Below are 19,686 nucleotides of genomic sequence, written 5' to 3'. Positions count from 1 at the left end.
TATATAAGTATATATTTGTGATATATGTATGTATGTATAACCGAGCGTAACTACGTATACTACGGAACCCCACTACTTTATGATGACGACGCGAATGCTCGGTACGACCACCGGTTTCCACACGCGCGCAACACAAAGAAATCAACCTATGGTAAAAAAAAAAAAAAAACTATATTTCTTTTATTATTCAAGTGGTTTTTCGTACTGATATTTTTGCTGATACAGGAAAATATAAAATCCATGAACGGGAAAAAGATGTTATCTATTTATAAATAGAGTACGAATGCCAGAAAATATTTAGCTGTGGTCTAGATGATTGCCGTGGGACAGGTAGATGTGGATTGGAGGGAATGTGAGTATTATTTATATTTTTATATGGTATGAATTGTCAAGTGGTTTTATCTTGACACCTGGATTATTTTAATATCTTTATACTTTTATAGTCCAACAACTTTAGGCGTGAAGGTCGAATCCGGCGGGCACATTGTCAGTGTGTGGGTATGGGTAATTTTTGCAATGTGTGTGTGGTATGATGTGTGGCTCGAATTGTAAACGTGTGAGTTGAATTCCCCTCTGATCGCGATGGCCTCCTGGCGATACGTTTGAACGAGATAGTGGCGGGAAAACAAATACTGGGGAGAGATTAGATAAGGCAAACCGGTGTGAAGACTAGATAAAAACGTACGTAAAGTGCAGTGAGTATTGTATGTTGTATTACCAATCCGATAGAATTAAATGGATCAGAGTGAAAAATTATTTTTTATTTCAAATAAATATTTTTATAAGAGAGAAAACAAATACTAATGATAATAATAATGATGATAATAAACAGGCGTATAAAGCAGCGCTGAAAAATTAGCTGAGATGAAAAGCAGGCCGCGAAATCTTTATAAATAATTTGCCGAGACAAATAGAGAAATTGTATGTACGAGGAACGCGACGTTAGTTGTATTGGCTGATTGGATGTTGGGGCTTTGGTACAATAGCTCTAATTAACATCAATTACGAGCGTGTTTTAAGCCAGCAGAAGAGAGAACACGAGCGATGTTGATCTGGTGTTTAGTAAGAGAGCGACTGAGTCGGGGCTTGTTTAAACGTGACCACTGAAAGACCAAACCAGGACTCGTACGAGCTTTGTGATGCTATTAACCAGTGATATATCGCAACTCAAATGCACTTTGTTCAACCCCTGATAGACGTCAATTGGTTAATCCTCTTTCACTTTATTTTTTTAATATTGTTATACGTCCCCTGTCCTCTTGTCTACATCACATACATCATGCATATGACAACAGCAAAGACTTCCGTACTTGTATTCTGTTTGCTATCCAGCCTCCTATCCTCTCATTCACAAGAATAAATAATGAGGCGTTAATTACAAGTCGTTTTCGCAGTCAAACGCGATAAAAACAAAAAAAAAAATAAATAAATGAGTGAAAAGGTAGCACGAGTGTCAGAGCCCTCAGATGGAAATTGACAAAAAAAAGTAAACAGAACGGAGTAGAAAAAAGATAAAAATATGAGTAAAGAGTGTCCTTGGCCAGGTGTAACTACATCGAGGAGGTTCATCGCGGTGATGGGTGCGCACCCTTGTTGACTGTCGACAGTTGTCGTTAAAGTCAGAGCTTTGTAGCCATTCCGGGTCCCTCGCGGGGTAGGTTGCAGTCAAGTATCAACAGCTTGGAGCGTGTACCCATGGCAGCACGCCCGATGCTGTAGAGTAAGGGGTGTCACCATAGCAACAGACCGCGGTTTTTCCTCCTACACCTCCCACTCGGCCTTTCTCCAATTCTCAACGTCCACCTTCTCATGAACGCACACACTCAGACACATACACACTCTTTATTACTTTCTTTCTATTTAGCTTTCTCTACTACTCCCTTACTCTTAGCTCTCCTCCTATTTACTCTCTCGTAAATTCTACTACAATCGGCATCCCTGTTTTCTCATTCTCTAGTCTAGTGTGCAGTCACTACTACGAGGTAGTACGTCGTTCACTCACCGGTATTTATAAAAGCTGCAGCAGCAGTAGCAGCAGCAGCACGAGGTCTGGCGCGTACAACAACACCGGGGTCATCCGTGCGGTCTTCCTTCTTCGGTAGGACGTCGTGATCGTCGAATTGCCACCAACAGTTGCTGGACAAACCTCTACACCAACTGAACTGGACTATGGACTTGTACAAACAACGAGGCTCGTTGTTGTGTTGTTGTACTTGTACTGTAACTGAACAACGCGCATCTAACCGCACCAGCTTACCAGCAATATTGTTGACGTTGACTCAAAAATTATAAATTACACTCGCTATCAAAACTTAAATAAATAAAATAACAAAAGGAAAAACAAAATAAAAATAACTAAAAACTGGGGAGACTATTAAATGGTGTACGAAAGATAAAAATGAGCCACACAGGAGACACGTCCGCGGCCACAAACGTCGCGACTAGGTCTCTCTTTCTCTAACTTTCTTTGACTATGCGCTCCCTCGTATACGTACATACACTAGCTCATTTTCTCGCTTCTCTCCCCTTGCCACCGAGTCTCTCTTTATTCAGCACCCCCTCTGACTTACGGAATATCGATTGTGTACTGGCACTGGCACTGCTGGTGGTCTCGCAGCCTGTCGCGGCACCCGGGCTCCCACTCATCTACCCACTGCCACCACGTATGCGCCATTTTGCAGAAAACTTTCCCGGTCAAAGTAGTAGTACCTCCACTACTATGCCCCGCTATTATATACAATTTTACTCCACATCATCAAGATCCATCCACACTGCTGCTGGATCTCCTTTCAGACGCAGAGGGCAATCAGAGTACCAAGATCACGATGACGAGGACATGATATGATGCGCTGATCACCTCGATTGGATCTTCTCTCAACTCTGTAACAAATGACGGAGACGGGTGGAACGAGAGAAATTGCTTAGTTGGGAAAATTCACATAATACATATATATTATACACATATATTTGATCCCACACTTTAGGTTATTGGATACACCTCATGCGCAGAAACCCTCAGTCTCAGCAGTCACAAATGTGTATACAAATATATGTTATATTGTTATTATTATTATATTTATTAATATAGATGTATGAGAAACTTGCTCGATAAATTTTATTTACGAGTTAGTTATTATTATTATTGTTACAATAATAATGTATATGAACATGTATAGTATAAATAAATAATGCTGATAATACTTAATAAAATAATAACACAACAGGTTTCTCGCGATAATTGAAAATAATTTATACGCGGAGATTAAATCAACTTGGAGATGAGTTTGATAATGGAATTAGTGCGTCCTAATAGACCAGCACTTCTTGCGTTTGTTGATAAGGAGATTACTTATGGATGGGGAGTTATTCCTCGTTTGATATTCATGCTGTCTACGATTATTTTAGCGTGAAATATCAATCACGATGCTGAGATAAGCCGATGCTACCGTTTCTTACGTAATCCCTTGCGGTAGCCTTTGCCAAACCACCCGGGATTTTTAGCGGTCGCAGCGGGAGCTGAAGCGTCATCAGTTTCAGTTATTATTTGTTCGATATTGCTTTCATTTTCAGTATCGATAGCGGCGACTTCGCTTGGCACTTGGTCGTTGCCGTCGAGCTGGTAAAATAGACAAACTGGCGAGCGCTCGTTCTCCATACAAAACCCACACGCTGGTTTGGGTTCAGGCTCTTTTATTTTTTCCTGCTTCAGCGTCGCCGGCTGTATGAACGGATAGTAAAGCAATGGCGTCATCTGAGGATAGAAAAACATCGAGGGAAATGGCAAGCCCATGGATAGGAATGGTAATGCTGTGAAAAATGGCGCCGAGTAGGCGGTTAATTGTTCAGCAAGTCCAATCGGCGATGTGCAGTCTTCTTCCGTTTTTGGTATTGTTTCATCTTCATCATCATCATCATCATCATCATCATCATCTTTATCTTTATTTTTATCTTTATGTGAACTTATAATCTCGTCCGCATCTTCATTTACTTCCAAAGACTTATCACTACAACTTAAAGCTACTGGAGGCTCTTCTAAACACGGTTGTGATGTCGTGCTAAGCTCATTGGGTTGCAGTCTTATAGCATGGTAAAAGATTGGATCTTTTGACCTATTGTATTGTGGAATTTCTAATCCTAAGTGGTTCATAACCCTTGTCATAACATCGTCACAACGTCCATTTATCTTAAGCGTAGCATTCTCATCTTTAGGAGTCCACTGGAGATTGACAATATATAGTGAGCCTCGTTTGTGTACCGGCCTGTCCATTTGCCACAGCCACGGATATTTTTTTAATACCTTGAGACTTGAACCAAGACACAGTATTACGTCAGCTTGTTTAGACGCCCGACTAGCACCATTCCAGTTTATCGGCCACGGTAAATTACCCCTCTCACCAAAATGCACTATCGAATCTTGCAGAACAGAATTACATTTATGACACATCCTGCCAGTGCCGTGTGAATATCTCGCCGTTTTTTCCGTCACATCAAAGAGTCGCCAGTACTCACGTGACGGTTTACAATTCCGACATACCTCCACGTACATATTCCCATGAACTTCAGATAATGATGTTCGTGGTATACCACTGCGTAGATGAAGTCCATCACAATTTTGCGATACTATATACTTAAGAATATTGGCTTTGTATAGTGCATACAACGCCATATGTGTGACTGTTGGTTCCGCCAAACTGAGATCATGATTCCTGTAGCAAAAATAATTATTATTTAAAATCTTATTATTGCGCTAATGGAAATTCTAATACTTACCCGATGTCTTTACCCTGTTGCATGCGTGTCCAGACGCCATTAGTGCCACGATAATCGGGAATAGAAGCTGCCGTACTTATTCCAGCACCCGTATAAACAGTTAACGTCGTTGCTCTGCTGATTGCGGCTGCCAGTCTCATACATTTTTCTTCCAAAACGTCTACGGGATCTTCAACTTCTTCTAGTCTTGCTTTTACTTTATCTCTTTTCTTTTGCCTGGAAATATTTACAGTAAAAAAATATTTTAGTGTCCTGATCAATGAATTCAGTCGGTATTCATTTAATATTGGGCACTTTGTTCAAAAACTTGTTTAAGTCTTAGCTAATAAGAATTGATAAAAAAAAATTTAATTCAAATTATTAATATTATGTTTTTTTTAAAGATCATTTTCTTATGAACTTCGATAAATTATTATATAAATTGTTTTTACAGGCTTCAATAAAAATGTCTTAGATAATATTTTATATTTACTTTTAATATAATCCTGTCAATTTTATTGGATCTTGTAAAGCCAATTAATTATTTGAAACATTTTATTGTACTTTATTAATATATAAATCAAAATTTATTTGATTATTTAAATAGAGTCATTACGTACATTTTTCACTATTGCGTTGATTGTTAATAATTATTGACAAAGTTTTTTAAATATGAGTGTGAATGTAGCTGACAACTGGCAATTTTTAAAATTTTTGAATTAATACATAAAATTAGAGTAAAATAAAAATTTGATGATAATAAAATTAGTCAGTGTCTAATTATTATTTGATTTTTGTTAAAAATGATAATTTCAAAAAAAAAATATTTCAAAAAATGAATTGTTAAAAAAAAAGTTTAAGCATGCGTTTTTCGATAATTAAAAAAATGATCCTGAAGTTATCAGACAATTAATAATTTTCGGATTTTTTTTTTCAACAATTTAATTAAAAAAAAAGAAAGAAACTATAAAAAAGCACGTGTAGAAATTGTAATAAGCTGTAGGTGCAATTGTTTTAAAGATTTTTTTTTATTATTTATCATTTTGAAAAAACCCCGAAAATTATTAGACGTCAGCCAACTTCAGTATCTTAAAATAAACATGAGTGTGAATGTAGCAGACATCAGACAAATTTAAAATTATAAATAGAGTAAATGATTAATAAATTAAAATTAAAAAAAATTGCGCATTTAAAAAATTTTCAAACTGATAAGTGCATTTTTTATAAATATTATTTTTCTAATTATTTACTCTATTTATAGTTTTAAATTTGTCTGATGTCTGCTACATCCACACTCATATATAAACCCGATTTTCAAAAACTGGCTTTTATTATTCATAAATTGTCACATATCTGCTACATTTACACTCATTTTTAAAATGACATACCTCAAATTAACCTCTTTGACAATATCGCCACAGGAAGACAAGAGTTCTAATTCTTCAGGAGTTCTATTCACTTCAGATTTATTAAGAATAGCCGCTACCTAATAAAAAAATAAATAAATAATTAAAATAAGAAAACAATAAAAATAACTGCAATCAGTCATAATTTATTGACATAAAAAAATAAAATTAGTCATTTTAGTTATAATTTATAACCAATAAATAATATAATATTACCTTTTTTAAAGTGGCAACTCGTTCATCTTTAACTTTAAGAGGTTTCAATGTAACCGAGCGTCTTCTCAATAGAAATTTATCGGTGGTACTTTCCTCCATCTTTAATCAAAGGCAATTTGAGAATACCAAGAGCGTCTTGAAATATCCATCGACGAGGACAATTGACGTAAAAAAATCAAATTAAATAATACCCATGATAACGACATTTTTATTATGCTCCAATAAATTTTATTTATCGGCACATATCACATTGTGTTTAGCACAAAATTTTATTGTTTTATTGCTATTAGTCAAGCATTTTAGAATTATATAGATATATATAGATTTAACTAGACTTAAATATGTGTGGTCAGGTGGGTAATTACTGTTTTGAATACTATCACTTTATCCCAGGTACCAACTATATGTTCCGTGTACTGAGATTTTGTTATTCAACGGTCACTCCCCTTTTATAAATATTCTTTCTTCATACTAATTAAGGAAACGATTGTAATCAATGATAATCACTGTATGTTTTGTTTTGTAACTTTGACAAGCTCAAGTTTATAGATTTTAATTCGCGTCTGCTTACATGATATTTGTAATCGTTTTCGTTTGCTTTCATTATCCGCGAATGGCAAGTCGTACTTTTGAATCTTAAATCTTTCCCGCCAGATGACGTCGTGGTCTATTAAGCGCGGGAAAATTTTCGTAAATTTAAATTTACTGATGAGTGAACTTTTTAACCCAAATATCTTTCAGATTTTCGAATTAAAAAATTAATGGCCAGTTCAAAATTTATTAATGTAAATGTAGCAGGCATGAGACAATTTATAAATTTGAATTAAATAAATAAATAAATTAATTAATTAATTAATTAATTAAAGTAATGAAATTTAAAAAAACGCGAGTATGGATTTTGCATTTATCTAAAGACTCATTTTTTAATTCATATAAAAATTTTGGAATTTTTTTAACAAATCAATTACAAAAAAAAAAAAAACTAAAAATATGCTCATGTAGAAAATTAAAAAAACTACAGGTGCAATTTTTTTAAATATTTTTTTTTTTGTAATTTATAGTTTAAAAATTATTAAACGTCGGCTAACTTTAGTATCGCAAATCCAGACTTTTTTTTTCATTTTTTTGGTTTTTAAATAAAATAAATTGTGAATTTAACGCGGAAGTATTTAACAAAATTAAAGTAAACCGGTCATTGTACTTTTTATTCCACGTACGTGTCCTTCACCTGTACAAAATACTTTTTGTTTTACATTTCAAACCTTTCGCTTGACTTTTTAGCCCTTCAAAATAATTACAGTAAAATTCCTATCAATCTGTATTTATTTTTACTTTAAACTGTATTTAAAAAAAAATTTATCGGGAAGTAAAAGCAATAAAAGTTTATTTAATTACAAAAATTTATTAACGTTTTATTGTTTTAATTACAGAAATAATCAAGTTATATTTATAATACATAAACAACAAGCGATAATAATAAATATATACATAGAGTTGATGTAAATAAAATTTAAAGAGTACAAAAGATCAACGGATGTAAAAAATTTTAAAAATAATTTTTATATCAGGTACTTATTTTTGAAATTTACATTATATTATTATTTTCATATATTTTTCAATCTAATCTATAGATTATTTGTTTAAATGATAACACAGTTATTGATTCACATGATTTCTAAAATTCATTTGATTAAACTCGACATCATTTGATAATAATAATTATCTACATCAAGGTTCACTAATAATAAAAATAATTAATATAATAATTTATATTTATACTTAAAATCAGGGGAAATATTTACACTGATTGATTATTATTGCTGTCTTGCTCTCTTATAAAAGAGACAATCTTAATAAATATATATATTTGCATTAAATATATGATGAGAGCTTTTATTTTTATTATTCATCGGCACTTACACTGTTACCCAACGTGGTATCAGTTTCCGCATCATCACAAATTTTTCTATTAGAATATCGGCGCTCGATGAAACAAAACGCCGCAGTTCCAAATACCATAGACACTATCAGAATAGATAATTGGGCATGCAAGCCGATGTAACTGCTGTAAACAAAGCTAATTGCTGCGGCGACTGATTGGCAAAATTTAAAAAGCGCAAATGCGGGCGCGCTCTCCTTTGCATACAAAACTCCCAAAAGCGAATAGACTTGAGTATTGAAGCAGGCGTCACCGAAACCCAGAGTAAGACTTCCAATCATTGCCAACACAGGCAAGGGTTCAATGAAACCCGTTTGATTGGTATCGCTGAATGGTGAGTCATTAGGCAAATTTAAAAGTATCGTGATGTAGGCAAAAAGAGTAACGAAAAATCCGATAACAACGACCGGCCAGCCGGTACATCGCCCAATGGTACCAGCTCTGGAAGCCAGCATTCCAAAGATAGCACCACCAACTACCTCACCAATACCAATGCAAATTCCTGATAATCCAACGAGACTCTTTCGTTTCTCACCCATGGCCTCGGTAAATCCTATACTCGATGAGTATACGCCCGAGAAAAATGTCAGTGCCAGACCGGTATAGATAAATGTCAACGACAGCAAAAGTATTTTCCGTGTCGCGAAAAGTTTCAAGGCGTCCTTGAATGCATTCCAAGCAGCAGTGCATCCTTTCTGTCCTTGGGGTTCAGGCATAGCCAGCTCTTTATCTGCAGTCGAGACACCTTCCGCTTCACCAAGTGACAGCAACAGTGGCGGCCTTCTCAAGAACGCAAGCAGTGATGTTCCTACGATTGATAAGGCTGTCAACACCCAGAAGACAAGTCTTCTCGTGTATCCTTCGATCGTTGGCTCAGTGAACATAAAATAGACGAATAAATTACCAGCAAACAATGACGACTGGAAGATTGCCCAGAAGACACCGGCATTACGTGACATGGTTTCGGAATCACTGTTCTCCGTCAAGTACTGGCCATGGCCAGTCCAAATCAGCGATCCACCGAAACCGAGAATCGCTGATGCCGTGTACAGAAATTCCGCACTTGGGCTTAAAAATGACGCTATGAAAAATGCGTAGCAACATGATCCAACGAATATTGCGACTCGTGGACCAGTTATTGATATAAATGAAGGCGCCAACCAGTTGCACACAGCAAGTGCTGCGTAAATAATTGCCAAACTTGTGTAACCGTCCCCACTAAAGCTAGAGTCTTCATTCTTAATACTTTCCAGGACCGTTTTCTGAAATTATAAATAAATAAATCAATATTATAATAATATATTAATCAGATAGTTTACATATTAATATTATTGTGTAATTATTCTAGAATCGTGTCATTGACGATTTTATTTTATTTTAATGCCAGCAACTAATAAATTAAGAACATATTACATGATTATTTAAATGCCTCTGATATCTGTTAAGATTTAAAATCAAATATTTGACGAGCGAAAGGTCGACAAGTTTATTTCTTGTTTGGGGGCTCGACTACTGATCTCTATTAATATAATATTTACTTTCACCAAATGCCAGGAGGTCATTAGCTCGTTGTTTATCGCACTCTGCATTTATGTATTTACAATATATAATAATACAATACAATAATTAATATTTTTTTGCAGATAAAATTTTTATTGATACACTCTTAGGTGACCTAATTAATCGCTAGACAATTTATCTGCCTTTTGCGACTTATTATTTATATATTTATTTATGTAATAAAGAGATTGTACTCCATTGCTTAACTTTTTTTTTTTAAATTTGACATTTAAATATTTTTACCCGCCACAAATATATGCTCCCACAGCGATTTTATTATCCTGGTTAAATTACTGAGCATTTTTTAACTCAACAATAAAAAGACTGATTACAATTTCCTGCTATAAATATATTAAGTCATCAAAATAATAAAACTAGTAAAGAGATAGTTATTTATTTATTTATAGTGGGATTATGAATATATTGACAGTTGCGTATAAATGCTGCATAAATATTGTTGTGATAAAAAAAAAAGTAAAAGATAAAAGTTAAATTAAATAGCTTGTGCTAAAATGTGACCTTCAATTCGGCAGACACGTGTATTATAAACGTCATAATTCTCAGCAACATGAAATTTATCAATGATTAATATTTTACAGCAGTTTTAGGAATTATTTTAAAAGCGATAAATTATTCAAAATATTAAATATTTGATTTACAAGAATTTAAGAAATAAATTAATAATTTATTGCTTATTGTATGGGTGTCAATGTAGCAGATATACGACAATTTTTAAATTACGTATAGAAAAATTTTTAAAAATGCATGTAGTCATTTTTGAATTGTCTAAATGTGCATTTTTTTATTTTTATTTCATGAAAATTCTATTTTGTTAATTCAAACTTTTAAAAATTTTCAAATGCCCGCCAACTTTGTTGTTTAAAAAAGCTGCTGTTTTTTTTATTATTGTTATTAAAGCTTCATTAATTGTTAATGACAATCGATTAACACGTGACAAGACTGACGTCATACAAAAACAAGTGAGCAAGTAAAAATATTGTAAATAAATAAAATACGTACTTCAATATTGCCCATTGTTTGGAAGGCAGTGAAAACGAGCATGAAGCCAAAGCTCAGCATCAGGACGTTGATGAACCTTCTGTCAAACTCCATGATTGTCAATCGCTGTCAAAAAAATTAAAAAGAACCGCAACAGAAAAACTGGTGGTAAAAAATAAACAAAACAATTGGTACAAAAAATCTAAAAAATAATTAGATCAGCAAGACATTAAAGAGTTGCCGTATGTTAGCGTGTGTATTGACAATCGGCTGTGTATTTCTTTTTGAAAGGTACTCGCGGCATGTGTAAAACCACTGGGTCCAGTACCCGTATTATTATATATGTCCACCACTCTCCAAGTTCCAAGACAGACTTTAACAATAACAATAAGTAACAGCAACCACCACATAGTTGATCAAGTTGATTCCTTCGCTTCCTACTCTCTCCCGCTCTTATTTCTGCTTCTGAAAAATAAAACAAAAGTAACAGCAGAGCTGGCGGCAACAAACTGACAAGTGTGAATGTAGCAGACAGACAAATTTAAAATTATAAATAAATAGAGTAAATAATTAAGAAAAAAAATATTTATAAAAAATGCACTTATTAATTTAAAAATTTTTTAAACGCCCACTTTGTTTAAATTTTATTTTTTAAATTATTTACTCCACTTATTTATAATTTTAAATTTGTCCGTCAGCTACATTCACACTTATAACAAACTGAAGTTAGCAGATTAAAATTCAAACTCCCACCCACACAAATCGATAGATAAAAAAGTCGATCTCCAGTGTCGAGGTCAGTATCGATATTAATATCGATACAAAATGATATCGCGGCAAATCGCAAGATTGTAATGAACGATAGCTCGACTGATGCTAAACATTCCGCAGCTATCAGAGCTCGCTTATCTCTTGGTATAGCAGTGTAGTGTCTGGAGGGATTGATGGTCAAGAAGCATCAACACCAGCGCCTCATTTTATTATACACATACATCCATAAAAATATATATATATATATTTATAATTGTAAAGACTCTGAAGATTGCCGGAATAAACAGCGAAAGTAAAACTCATTGGTAAGAAAATAAAAATTACAAGTAACAAGTAATACGTGTGGGATACGTCAAGATTAACAGCGCGCGCAGTAGTTATTTTATTATCCAAGTTTGTAGTTTTATTTATTTAAAATTAAATAATTAAATAATAATAAATAATTAATTTTAAAAATAAGTTATTGTGTCAGTGTGCTAATGAGTAAGATTTGGTGATACGATAGGAATAAATATCAGTTGATATCCAACCCATACCACGAAAAAAATTTAAAATACGTTACTAAAATAGATTATGCTTATCTGGCCCTCTTGTTCTCTGTTAACTTATTTACTGCTCTCTCACTTGTCTTTACAGTACATATATCTCTCTTTATTTTACTCCTCACTATTCACTCATTTATAGGCATATTATCACAGTACATATATACGTAGACATATATATCTATATACATATACGTGTATATATATAGATATCCGGCAGCAGTGTATAAATGTGTGAGATCATGATCTGGGCATTATGACGGATTCACTGCGACACGATCACGACTACGACTACGTCTACAAGTAACGAGATCCTTCGAGTTTATGTGTATGCTTATGAAAGGACACGGCCTAGATATGTATGAGTTGTCAAGACTTTGTAGTTTGCCGTAATTATAAATAGTATTTGATATTTATCATAAAATACATTGGCGAGGAAAAGAAAATCCTATTTAAAGTGGCGGTGATTTTGTTTTAAATAAAGAAATTGGGTAATTATTTTATTTACTTAAAATGAAGAAACAATTTTTTCGAGTTAAACAACTTGCGGATCAAACATTTTCTAGGTACGTTCATTTTTATATTTTATTTTTACTTTTATATGTATATTTGTTATAAATTTATTTTGATAAATTTTTAGAGCTGGAAAAACAGAAGTGCTGACTGATGATTTACAAGCAGCAGACAAACATGTAGATCAAATAAGAGCCGCGTTAACTGGACTGAGTAAAAGACTGGGGACTTTGCCGAATCAGACGAATGTCTTGGATCCTGCTTACAAAGAAAAACGTCTAGTATGTATAAAAATAACAATGATAGTAGTAATGTTTGTAATTAATTCAGTGACTTCAAGTGAGTCAGCGTTAATATAAATAAAGACTTATTGTATGCTGATTAGTAAAAATGATGTTTAGAAAAAATGCCCGGAGTACATACTGGGACAGACGATGTTGGAAAACGCGGCGGTGGAAGGTCTGATGAGCTTCGCGTTGTCCGAGTGTGGAAGAGCCCAAGTCGCGTTGGCTAACGAGACAGTAGACCATGAAGCCAAAGTCGAGCAGTATGTAGCCGCCCCGCTTCACCATATTCTCGAGACTGATGTACCCAATATCATTAAACACAAGAGAAATTTAGCTAGATTGACTTTAGATATGGATAGTGCAAGAACTAGATATCAGCAGGCTTTCAAACATAACGCTGGAGGTACGTTTCCAATTGCTATTACTAGTGTAAATAATAATATAAGTGATGATCACTAGTTAGAGTTAAAATTTATCAAGTATGAAATGGCATATAAATTTAAACTTGAGATTTCACTCTCTAATTTATCTTAGGAACGGGAGCTACCAAAGTAGACAGTCTGCGTGAAGAGCTTGAAGAGGCTGAGACGAAAGTGGAACAGTGCCGAGATCAATTGGCTGCCGAAATGTTCCAGTTGATGTCCCGCGAAACGGAACTTGCTCAAACAATTATACAGTACGTGAAACTTCAACGAGCTTACCATGAAAGTGCCTTACATTGTTTAGAAGAACTCATACCTGGATTAGAGAGTTACATCAGTATGTTTTTAAATTTTTATTATTTGCCGCTCAATTTGCCAGCGTTAATTTAATAATAAATTGCAGATGACAATGAGATGAAACCAGTGTATGGTTACCCACTGGAAGAACACTTGAGAGTGACGAATAGGAAAATAGCACTACCGATCCAATTGTGCGTGTCGACGTTACTGAGACTGGGCATGGAGGAAGAGGGGCTCTTTAGGATAGCAGGTGGTGCGTCTAAATTAAGAAGAATAAAATTAAGTTTGGACGCGTGTTGCTTAACGCTGCCTACTGCGTTGGAGTACAAAGACCCTCATGTTGTTGCGGGCGCTTTGAAGTCATATTTACGCGAATTACCTGAGCCTCTTCTTACCTTCAAGTACGTACTCAGTTTAATATTTAATATTTTTATTTATTTATTTATAATATTCAAATGTCATGTTGTGATGACTGCTTTCACACAACCAACACAGCGGTATTGAATTAACAAATAGCCGTAAAACGTAATCGTTTTGGTTCATTATGTTACATTATGTCGTCGAGATATATTGTCACCAAGAGAATATTAAATTGATGTGACCTCGAGGTTTACTTACACTGATTTAATGTCGTTATGTCTTTAGTATACATTTAATTTAATAAATATAGTATTTATTTGAGTAGTGGTTGAGTGATACACAGAATAAATTATTTTTCGCCGTCTGAGTCATTGTTTAAATAATATTTTTATTTTATTTTTAAAGATTATACCCAGAATGGATGGCCGCTGCTAAAATAAGTCAAAGTGACGCCAGATTACGGGCTCTCTGGGAAGTCCTTCATAAACTTCCGTCGGCAAATTTGGAAAATTTGAGGTTTTTAATTAAATTTTTGGCTGTTCTTACTAAGAACAGTGATATAAATAAAATGTCACCGCAAAATATTGCTATTGTCATTGCTCCTAATTTAATTTGGAGTCCTCAGGAAGATATAAATACCATGGTGTAAGTAAATATATATAAATTTATGTATAAAATAACATGAAAAATTAATTGTTTTGTTTTTATAAATAATTTAAATTTAACAGAATGAACATGAGTACCGCTAATAACTCTAGTCTCATAGTCGAGCAGCTGATAACTTACGCCGACTGGTTTTTTCCCGGCGAAATAGATTTCGATCGTGATTTAGATATTGGAATAGTCAATGGTGCTGAGTCACAAGTTATTGGCATGCGTAGATGTATTTCAAACAGTAGTCTGAGTGATCTAGGAGAAAGTCCACCGCAAGGTAGTCCAAAACCAGCGGCGCGTAGAAAAAACAAACCAGCTCCGACACCGCCAAGTGTTGGGAATCCTGGTAGCGGTGGAGGTACACCAGATAAACAAGAACGACGAGTTGATGATAAACCACCGCCCGCTCCAGACAAACCGCCACGGCCTTTAACCACAGCAACACTTAACCGTCATACTTATAAGGCTCAAAAGCATGAAGTTAATACTGAATTGATGACCCATCATACTGACAATAAAACAGACAAAGTGGAGAAAGTTCTTGAGAACGAAATAAATAAAACGCCTTTAGGATTTGAAGCTGTTACTAATGTCGATTCGACGGTGATTAATGATAATAATGATAAGATAAATGTTGAATCACGTGCTCAAGTTTATGATAATGATGTTGAACATAAACGCAATGATTCCGATCCAAATCCTCCCATTGGTTTTGAAGGTATTAATTCACGTACTGGTAGTATAAGTGGAAATGGATGTGGAAACGCTGGAGGAGTAATTCAAAGTAAAATAGCTGCTGATTCTTCAGAAAATATCGATGCACAAAAATCTCGTCCTGTTCCTGCTGAAAAACCAGGAACGTCAACTTTAGAACGACGTAAAATGCCAGTTGCTGCACCACGTACTATAACGAATGTTATTCCATCTAATACAGGTAAAAAAATAATAATAATGATGATTATAAATAAATATAATTTTAATCTATCTATCAATAGAGCTTTGTAATATGTAAATTTAATTAACATATGTTTATGGTAAGTGATTGTAGATGACTCAGTAGAAATACGTAACAAAAAGAGCGATGGGAACAGCGTAATTGTTAACGCAACACCCGACAGAAATAGTAAACCCGCTATCCCAGAACGTCCTGCTGGGTTGGCTAGACCCTCGAGCTTGATCCGTCAACATATAAGGCAGAGTAATGATAACTTGGATGCTGATGTCGGAGTAAGTTTAAGATAAAACCAAAATAAATATTTTTTAAATTCAAGTAACTATTTATATAAACTATAGCCATTAACTCTGGAGAGGACTCACATGTATTCCGTTGACAAACAGCAGGTCAGTATAATACAAGTCCGTGGAAGCAATCCAGTAAATTCAACGTCATCGTCATCGTCAATCACATCAGCAGAGACCAATGGAAATGTTCCTAATTTGCAAAGAAGTCCAAGTGTGGGCAGTCGACCAACCTCAGTGTCATTTACCAACGACCGTCCGGAAAAACCTCCGAGGCCGACGGACTTGCCGCCAGAGCCCACCAAGTCCCACTCGAGGACACGTTCTGAGGGTAATATTATCGACGTCCAAACCCAGACTGAAACCGTGATAGTTCCTAAGTCACCACCGCATCATAACACGCCAGTATCCCCAAGATTTCATCAACGGCCTCCTCGACCTCAGCCACCGCCTCCTCCCCCGCCAACTACGCGACCAAAATCCGATCACGAGAGTACCAATCTCTAGAATTAAATCCAAATACATATTAAATTCAATCATTAAATATCATATATATAAATATATATAATATTAAAACATAATTAGATAGTATTTTTAAAATACAGATTTAAAAATAAATTTTAATATCATTTTTACAACTTAAGTATGTGACAAATTAATAATGACATCGTTGCAATTTTAAATAATCATTGTCATACTTTTAATAGACGATGTCTATTGCCATGGCTTCCTTTTAATCAGGACTTTTTAAATTGGCGTCCAGTCTACAGACATCGGTGCCTAATATACTAAATATTTAAAACGTAGATACTTTTATACTAAAATTATTTCATTTAAATAATTATATTATTAAATGCTCGTAAAAAGTGCTCCCGATCTCTACTACAAATTTTTTGTTATTTTAAATTTTTTACCGCACAAATGTTTGATATTTTACTACATTGAGCTGAGTAGGGCTAGAAGATTTCAAATCTATATTTATGTTATTATTATTATTATTATTATTATTATTAATTACTATTAATGTTATGATTAATTAATTAATTAATTAATATTAGTACCTATTTGATAGGGTAACTGTGATGAAGACACAAAAGTTTATTTTAATAACAATATATTAATGTTTTTAAATACTCGCGCTCATATTTACCACGGGCGTGTGTATTTTTTTTATTACGCATTCGATTAAGTCGATGATAATTGCGGCTTACATAAATTTATTATTATTATTATTAATATATATTATAATCTATACCTACTCGGCGTTTTTTCACTATTGTTGCTGCTTCACAAGACATTTCAATGAGAAAATTAATTATTTTTATATAACAGAAAATTATTTTTTATGCTTGGAATATTATTTCCGTACAGTTAATTAACAACAGTAAATAAATAAAATAAATGTTTTATTTGTTGATATTTAAAATTTCACGCCGAAAATAGAGCACGCATTTACCTAAGGAAAGCTTAGGCTGTGAACATTATTGGAGTATTCAAGGATTTTATTTGTATATAAATAAATAAAAATTGTTTCTTTACGAATTATTATTATTAGTTTATTTTTTATTTACGTGAATAAAAATTTTATTGAGGAGTGTGTTCTGGAGATGATTAGATTAATAAAAAATTTTAGATGAATTAATTGGCTGTTTAATTATTGAGGTAACAGACCCATTACCCGATTACTGTTCACTGGAGTGAGATTAAACCACTTAATAGAAATTAGTAAATCACATGGAAAATCATTTTTTTTTTTTTTTTAAGTTATTTTTTGTAGTTTTAAATATTGCAATAAAATTTTGATTTTCAGAATAATGTTGATAATTACCCAAATAATACGCTTGGCTTTGTGACATCTATAAGATAGCAGTTTTGAGCCTGTTTTTTGACATTAATAAGATATCAAAATGTTGACAAGATCAGGAATTTGTCACCAAAAAATACCTGGTTAAAAAACTTAACACAAGTGATGACAAAAAGCAAATTACAAATAAGTCTTCATCTAAACGATTTCTTAACTGAAATAACTTTTTGAGGACATTAAAAAGAAGACAAATTTCCTACGATGAGGACTAACTGTCTTATTTATATTTAAAAAACTTGGTTTTGAAAAAAAAAAATTAGTTTCGTTCTTTTAAAAGAAAACTTTGATTTCTCAAAGTTGTCTTTATGCTATGCAGTTATCATCAATTAATTGCCTACACTTGACAAAATTTTTTTTATTTTCATCTCATAGCTATCGAGTATTGGAGGTCTAATTAAATGAAGATCAGACCCGCGTTGCTGATTATAGATTTCAATAATAAAATTTTATGTTCCTGAAGTCAGAAGACAAATTGCAATTGCAAAAAATTAGTCTTGTTCTTTTAAAAGACATCGTTATGACATCTTAAAGCTGTCTCTGTGCTACTTGGGTAATTATCATTAATTTTTTAAATAAGGTCGTTGTGTACCTATAGTCGTTCACTAAAAGTTGTAATGTCCCATTACTGGATCAACACATCGTCCTTTACTCGTTCAAAGACAATATCAACTAAACTATAAGTTTATTGCTTTGGAGAATAACTTATAAAATATATTTAAATTCACAAATATTTATTTATTAATGATAATTTTTTTCTATGAAAATTTTAAAAAGCATTAATTAATTAAAGTGAGCAATTAATGATACTGATAGGGATTAGAGTTTTTTACTTTAATTTGTATGCTCAATTTTTTTTTATTTATTTATTAATTATTTCGTGTACATGGTAATAAATGTTGTATATTTTGTTTAATTATATATATTTATATATATATAAATACTAAGATCAAAACATGGCTATTAAATCTTTGTCAGCGATATCTTTTGGTGTAAACCCGTCGTTGTCTTGCAGTAACTTGGCTCCAATGGACAGCAAATACTTAACAACGTCTGCGTGTCCGCAGGAAGCCGCGTAATGGAGAGCAGTTTGGCCATCCTCGTCCTGAGCGTCGACATTAGCTCCGTTTTCAATAAGACATTTGATTGTAGGCAGATGACCGCGATCGGCGGCCCAGTGTATCGGCATCATTCCATCCTCACCCGGAACATTCAAGCTCGTGGAATATGTGGACAGTATTTCCCAAACTTTTTTGTCATTGCCATCCTTGACCCAGTCCAGGAGAGTTTTTTCAGCATCTGAAAGCTCAATGTCCGTTTTAAGTAAACTACTAACAGCATTCCAAGATTTCGAGCCTATTTTAGCCTCTTGTTCCCAGTCAGGATCCAGTTTGGTTATAGCCCTGATGTAATTATTCATCGCGACTTCTTTGCCCATGTCTCCAAGTGCTTTCCACGCCTCCCATTTGTATTTGGCTTGTGTCTGATACCAACTGGGTCTTGCGGTATCGCAAACTCCAACCGTCGCCTGTTTATACAGACCGTAAAATGCTAAAAGTTGTCCAGAGTCTAAACTGCTGACCATTGTTTGAAGATGATTAGCAGCACGAGCAAAAGTTTCTTCTAGTTCACTGGTAGTTGCGCAGGATTCATCAGCCATGATTGTGATCGGTCTACGTGTTACTTAACTGTGAATAATATTTATAATAATAGTAATAATAATGGTGAGCCTCAATCAATTTTCATTCCACTTGCGGACGTAGAAATCCATGCCGTCCAAAGTGTGGGTTGATTTTGTGAGAATACTTTCGTAAGTGTCCTTGTCAGCAACATCAACAACAGCAACGTGCTTACTTAGTCCAGTGTTA

The 19,686-nt window shown here is 33.9% G+C and overlaps 3 protein-coding genes and 1 long non-coding RNA gene across 11 annotated transcripts; 2 read left to right on the top strand and 2 right to left on the bottom strand.

Moving 5' to 3' along the window:
* Positions 1-6: 6 nt before the first annotated feature.
* Positions 7-1,996, top strand: LOC103580734 (uncharacterized). Its single transcript, XR_008403439.1, has 3 exons — positions 7-151; positions 226-352; positions 444-1,996. It is a non-coding gene; the product is annotated as an uncharacterized LOC103580734 (long non-coding RNA).
* A 187-nt stretch (positions 1,997-2,183) lies between these two features.
* LOC103580731 (uncharacterized) lies at positions 2,184-11,713 on the bottom strand. Its single transcript, XM_008562609.3, has 7 exons — positions 11,627-11,713; positions 10,891-11,334; positions 8,277-9,572; positions 6,372-6,470; positions 6,138-6,235; positions 4,771-4,986; positions 2,184-4,706 (listed from the first exon to the last, which is right to left on the bottom strand). The coding sequence occupies exons 2-7, from the start codon at positions 10,981-10,983 to the stop codon at positions 3,443-3,445; spliced, it is 3,066 nt and encodes a 1,021-aa protein (XP_008560831.2). The 5' UTR covers positions 10,984-11,334; positions 11,627-11,713; the 3' UTR covers positions 2,184-3,442.
* Positions 11,714-11,849: 136 nt separating this feature from the next.
* LOC103580728 (rho GTPase-activating protein 17) lies at positions 11,850-17,502 on the top strand. 8 transcript variants are annotated; one of them, XM_008562599.3, is made up of 10 exons: positions 11,850-11,945; positions 12,325-12,748; positions 12,823-12,976; positions 13,097-13,385; positions 13,517-13,741; positions 13,808-14,105; positions 14,470-14,709; positions 14,793-15,652; positions 15,758-15,945; positions 16,012-17,502. In XM_008562599.3, exons 2-10 carry the CDS (start codon positions 12,696-12,698, stop codon positions 16,462-16,464), a joined length of 2,760 nt encoding a protein of 919 aa, XP_008560821.1. In that variant the 5' UTR covers positions 11,850-11,945; positions 12,325-12,695; the 3' UTR covers positions 16,465-17,502. The 8 variants fall into 8 exon arrangements, with proteins under 8 accessions (XP_008560821.1, XP_008560823.1, XP_008560822.1 ...); XM_008562601.2 differs by having other exon boundaries at positions 11,882-11,945; positions 12,392-12,748; XM_008562600.2 differs by lacking the exon at positions 11,850-11,945 and adding an exon at positions 11,948-12,033.
* A 1,154-nt stretch (positions 17,503-18,656) lies between these two features.
* LOC103580727 (acyl-CoA-binding domain-containing protein 6) lies at positions 18,657-19,568 on the bottom strand. The gene has a single exon (XM_008562597.3). It carries the CDS (start codon positions 19,476-19,478, stop codon positions 18,768-18,770), a length of 711 nt encoding a protein of 236 aa, XP_008560819.1. The 5' UTR covers positions 19,479-19,568; the 3' UTR covers positions 18,657-18,767.
* Positions 19,569-19,686: the final 118 nt, after the last annotated feature.

Source organism: Microplitis demolitor, chromosome 3, assembly GCF_026212275.2.
Source record: "Microplitis demolitor isolate Queensland-Clemson2020A chromosome 3, iyMicDemo2.1a, whole genome shotgun sequence".
Taxonomy (NCBI): domain Eukaryota; kingdom Metazoa; phylum Arthropoda; class Insecta; order Hymenoptera; family Braconidae; genus Microplitis; species Microplitis demolitor.
The sequence above is the reverse complement of the archived record's forward strand: the minus strand, read 5'-3'. Positions and strand labels throughout refer to the sequence as shown.

Bases quoted from the DNA above. Each gene is read 5' to 3' on its own strand.
- LOC103580731 (XM_008562609.3), bottom strand. From the start codon at position 10,983: ATGGAGTTTGACAGAAGGTTCATCAACGTCCTGATGCTGAGCTTTGGC. The intron at 9,573-10,890 runs GTACGTATTTTA...TTATAATTTCAG, and splicing joins AAACAATGGGCAATATTGAA to AAAACGGTCCTGGAAAGTAT. The intron at 4,987-6,137 runs GTATGTCATTTT...AAATATTTCCAG, and splicing joins GTCAAAGAGGTTAATTTGAG to GCAAAAGAAAAGAGATAAAG.
- LOC103580727 (XM_008562597.3), bottom strand. From the start codon at position 19,478: ATGGCTGATGAATCCTGCGCAACTACCAGTGAACTAGAAGAAACTTTT.
- LOC103580728 (XM_008562599.3), top strand. From the start codon at position 12,696: ATGAAGAAACAATTTTTTCGAGTTAAACAACTTGCGGATCAAACATTT. The intron at 12,749-12,822 runs GTACGTTCATTT...ATAAATTTTTAG, and splicing joins GCGGATCAAACATTTTCTAG to AGCTGGAAAAACAGAAGTGC. The intron at 13,386-13,516 runs GTACGTTTCCAA...AATTTATCTTAG, and splicing joins TTTCAAACATAACGCTGGAG to GAACGGGAGCTACCAAAGTA.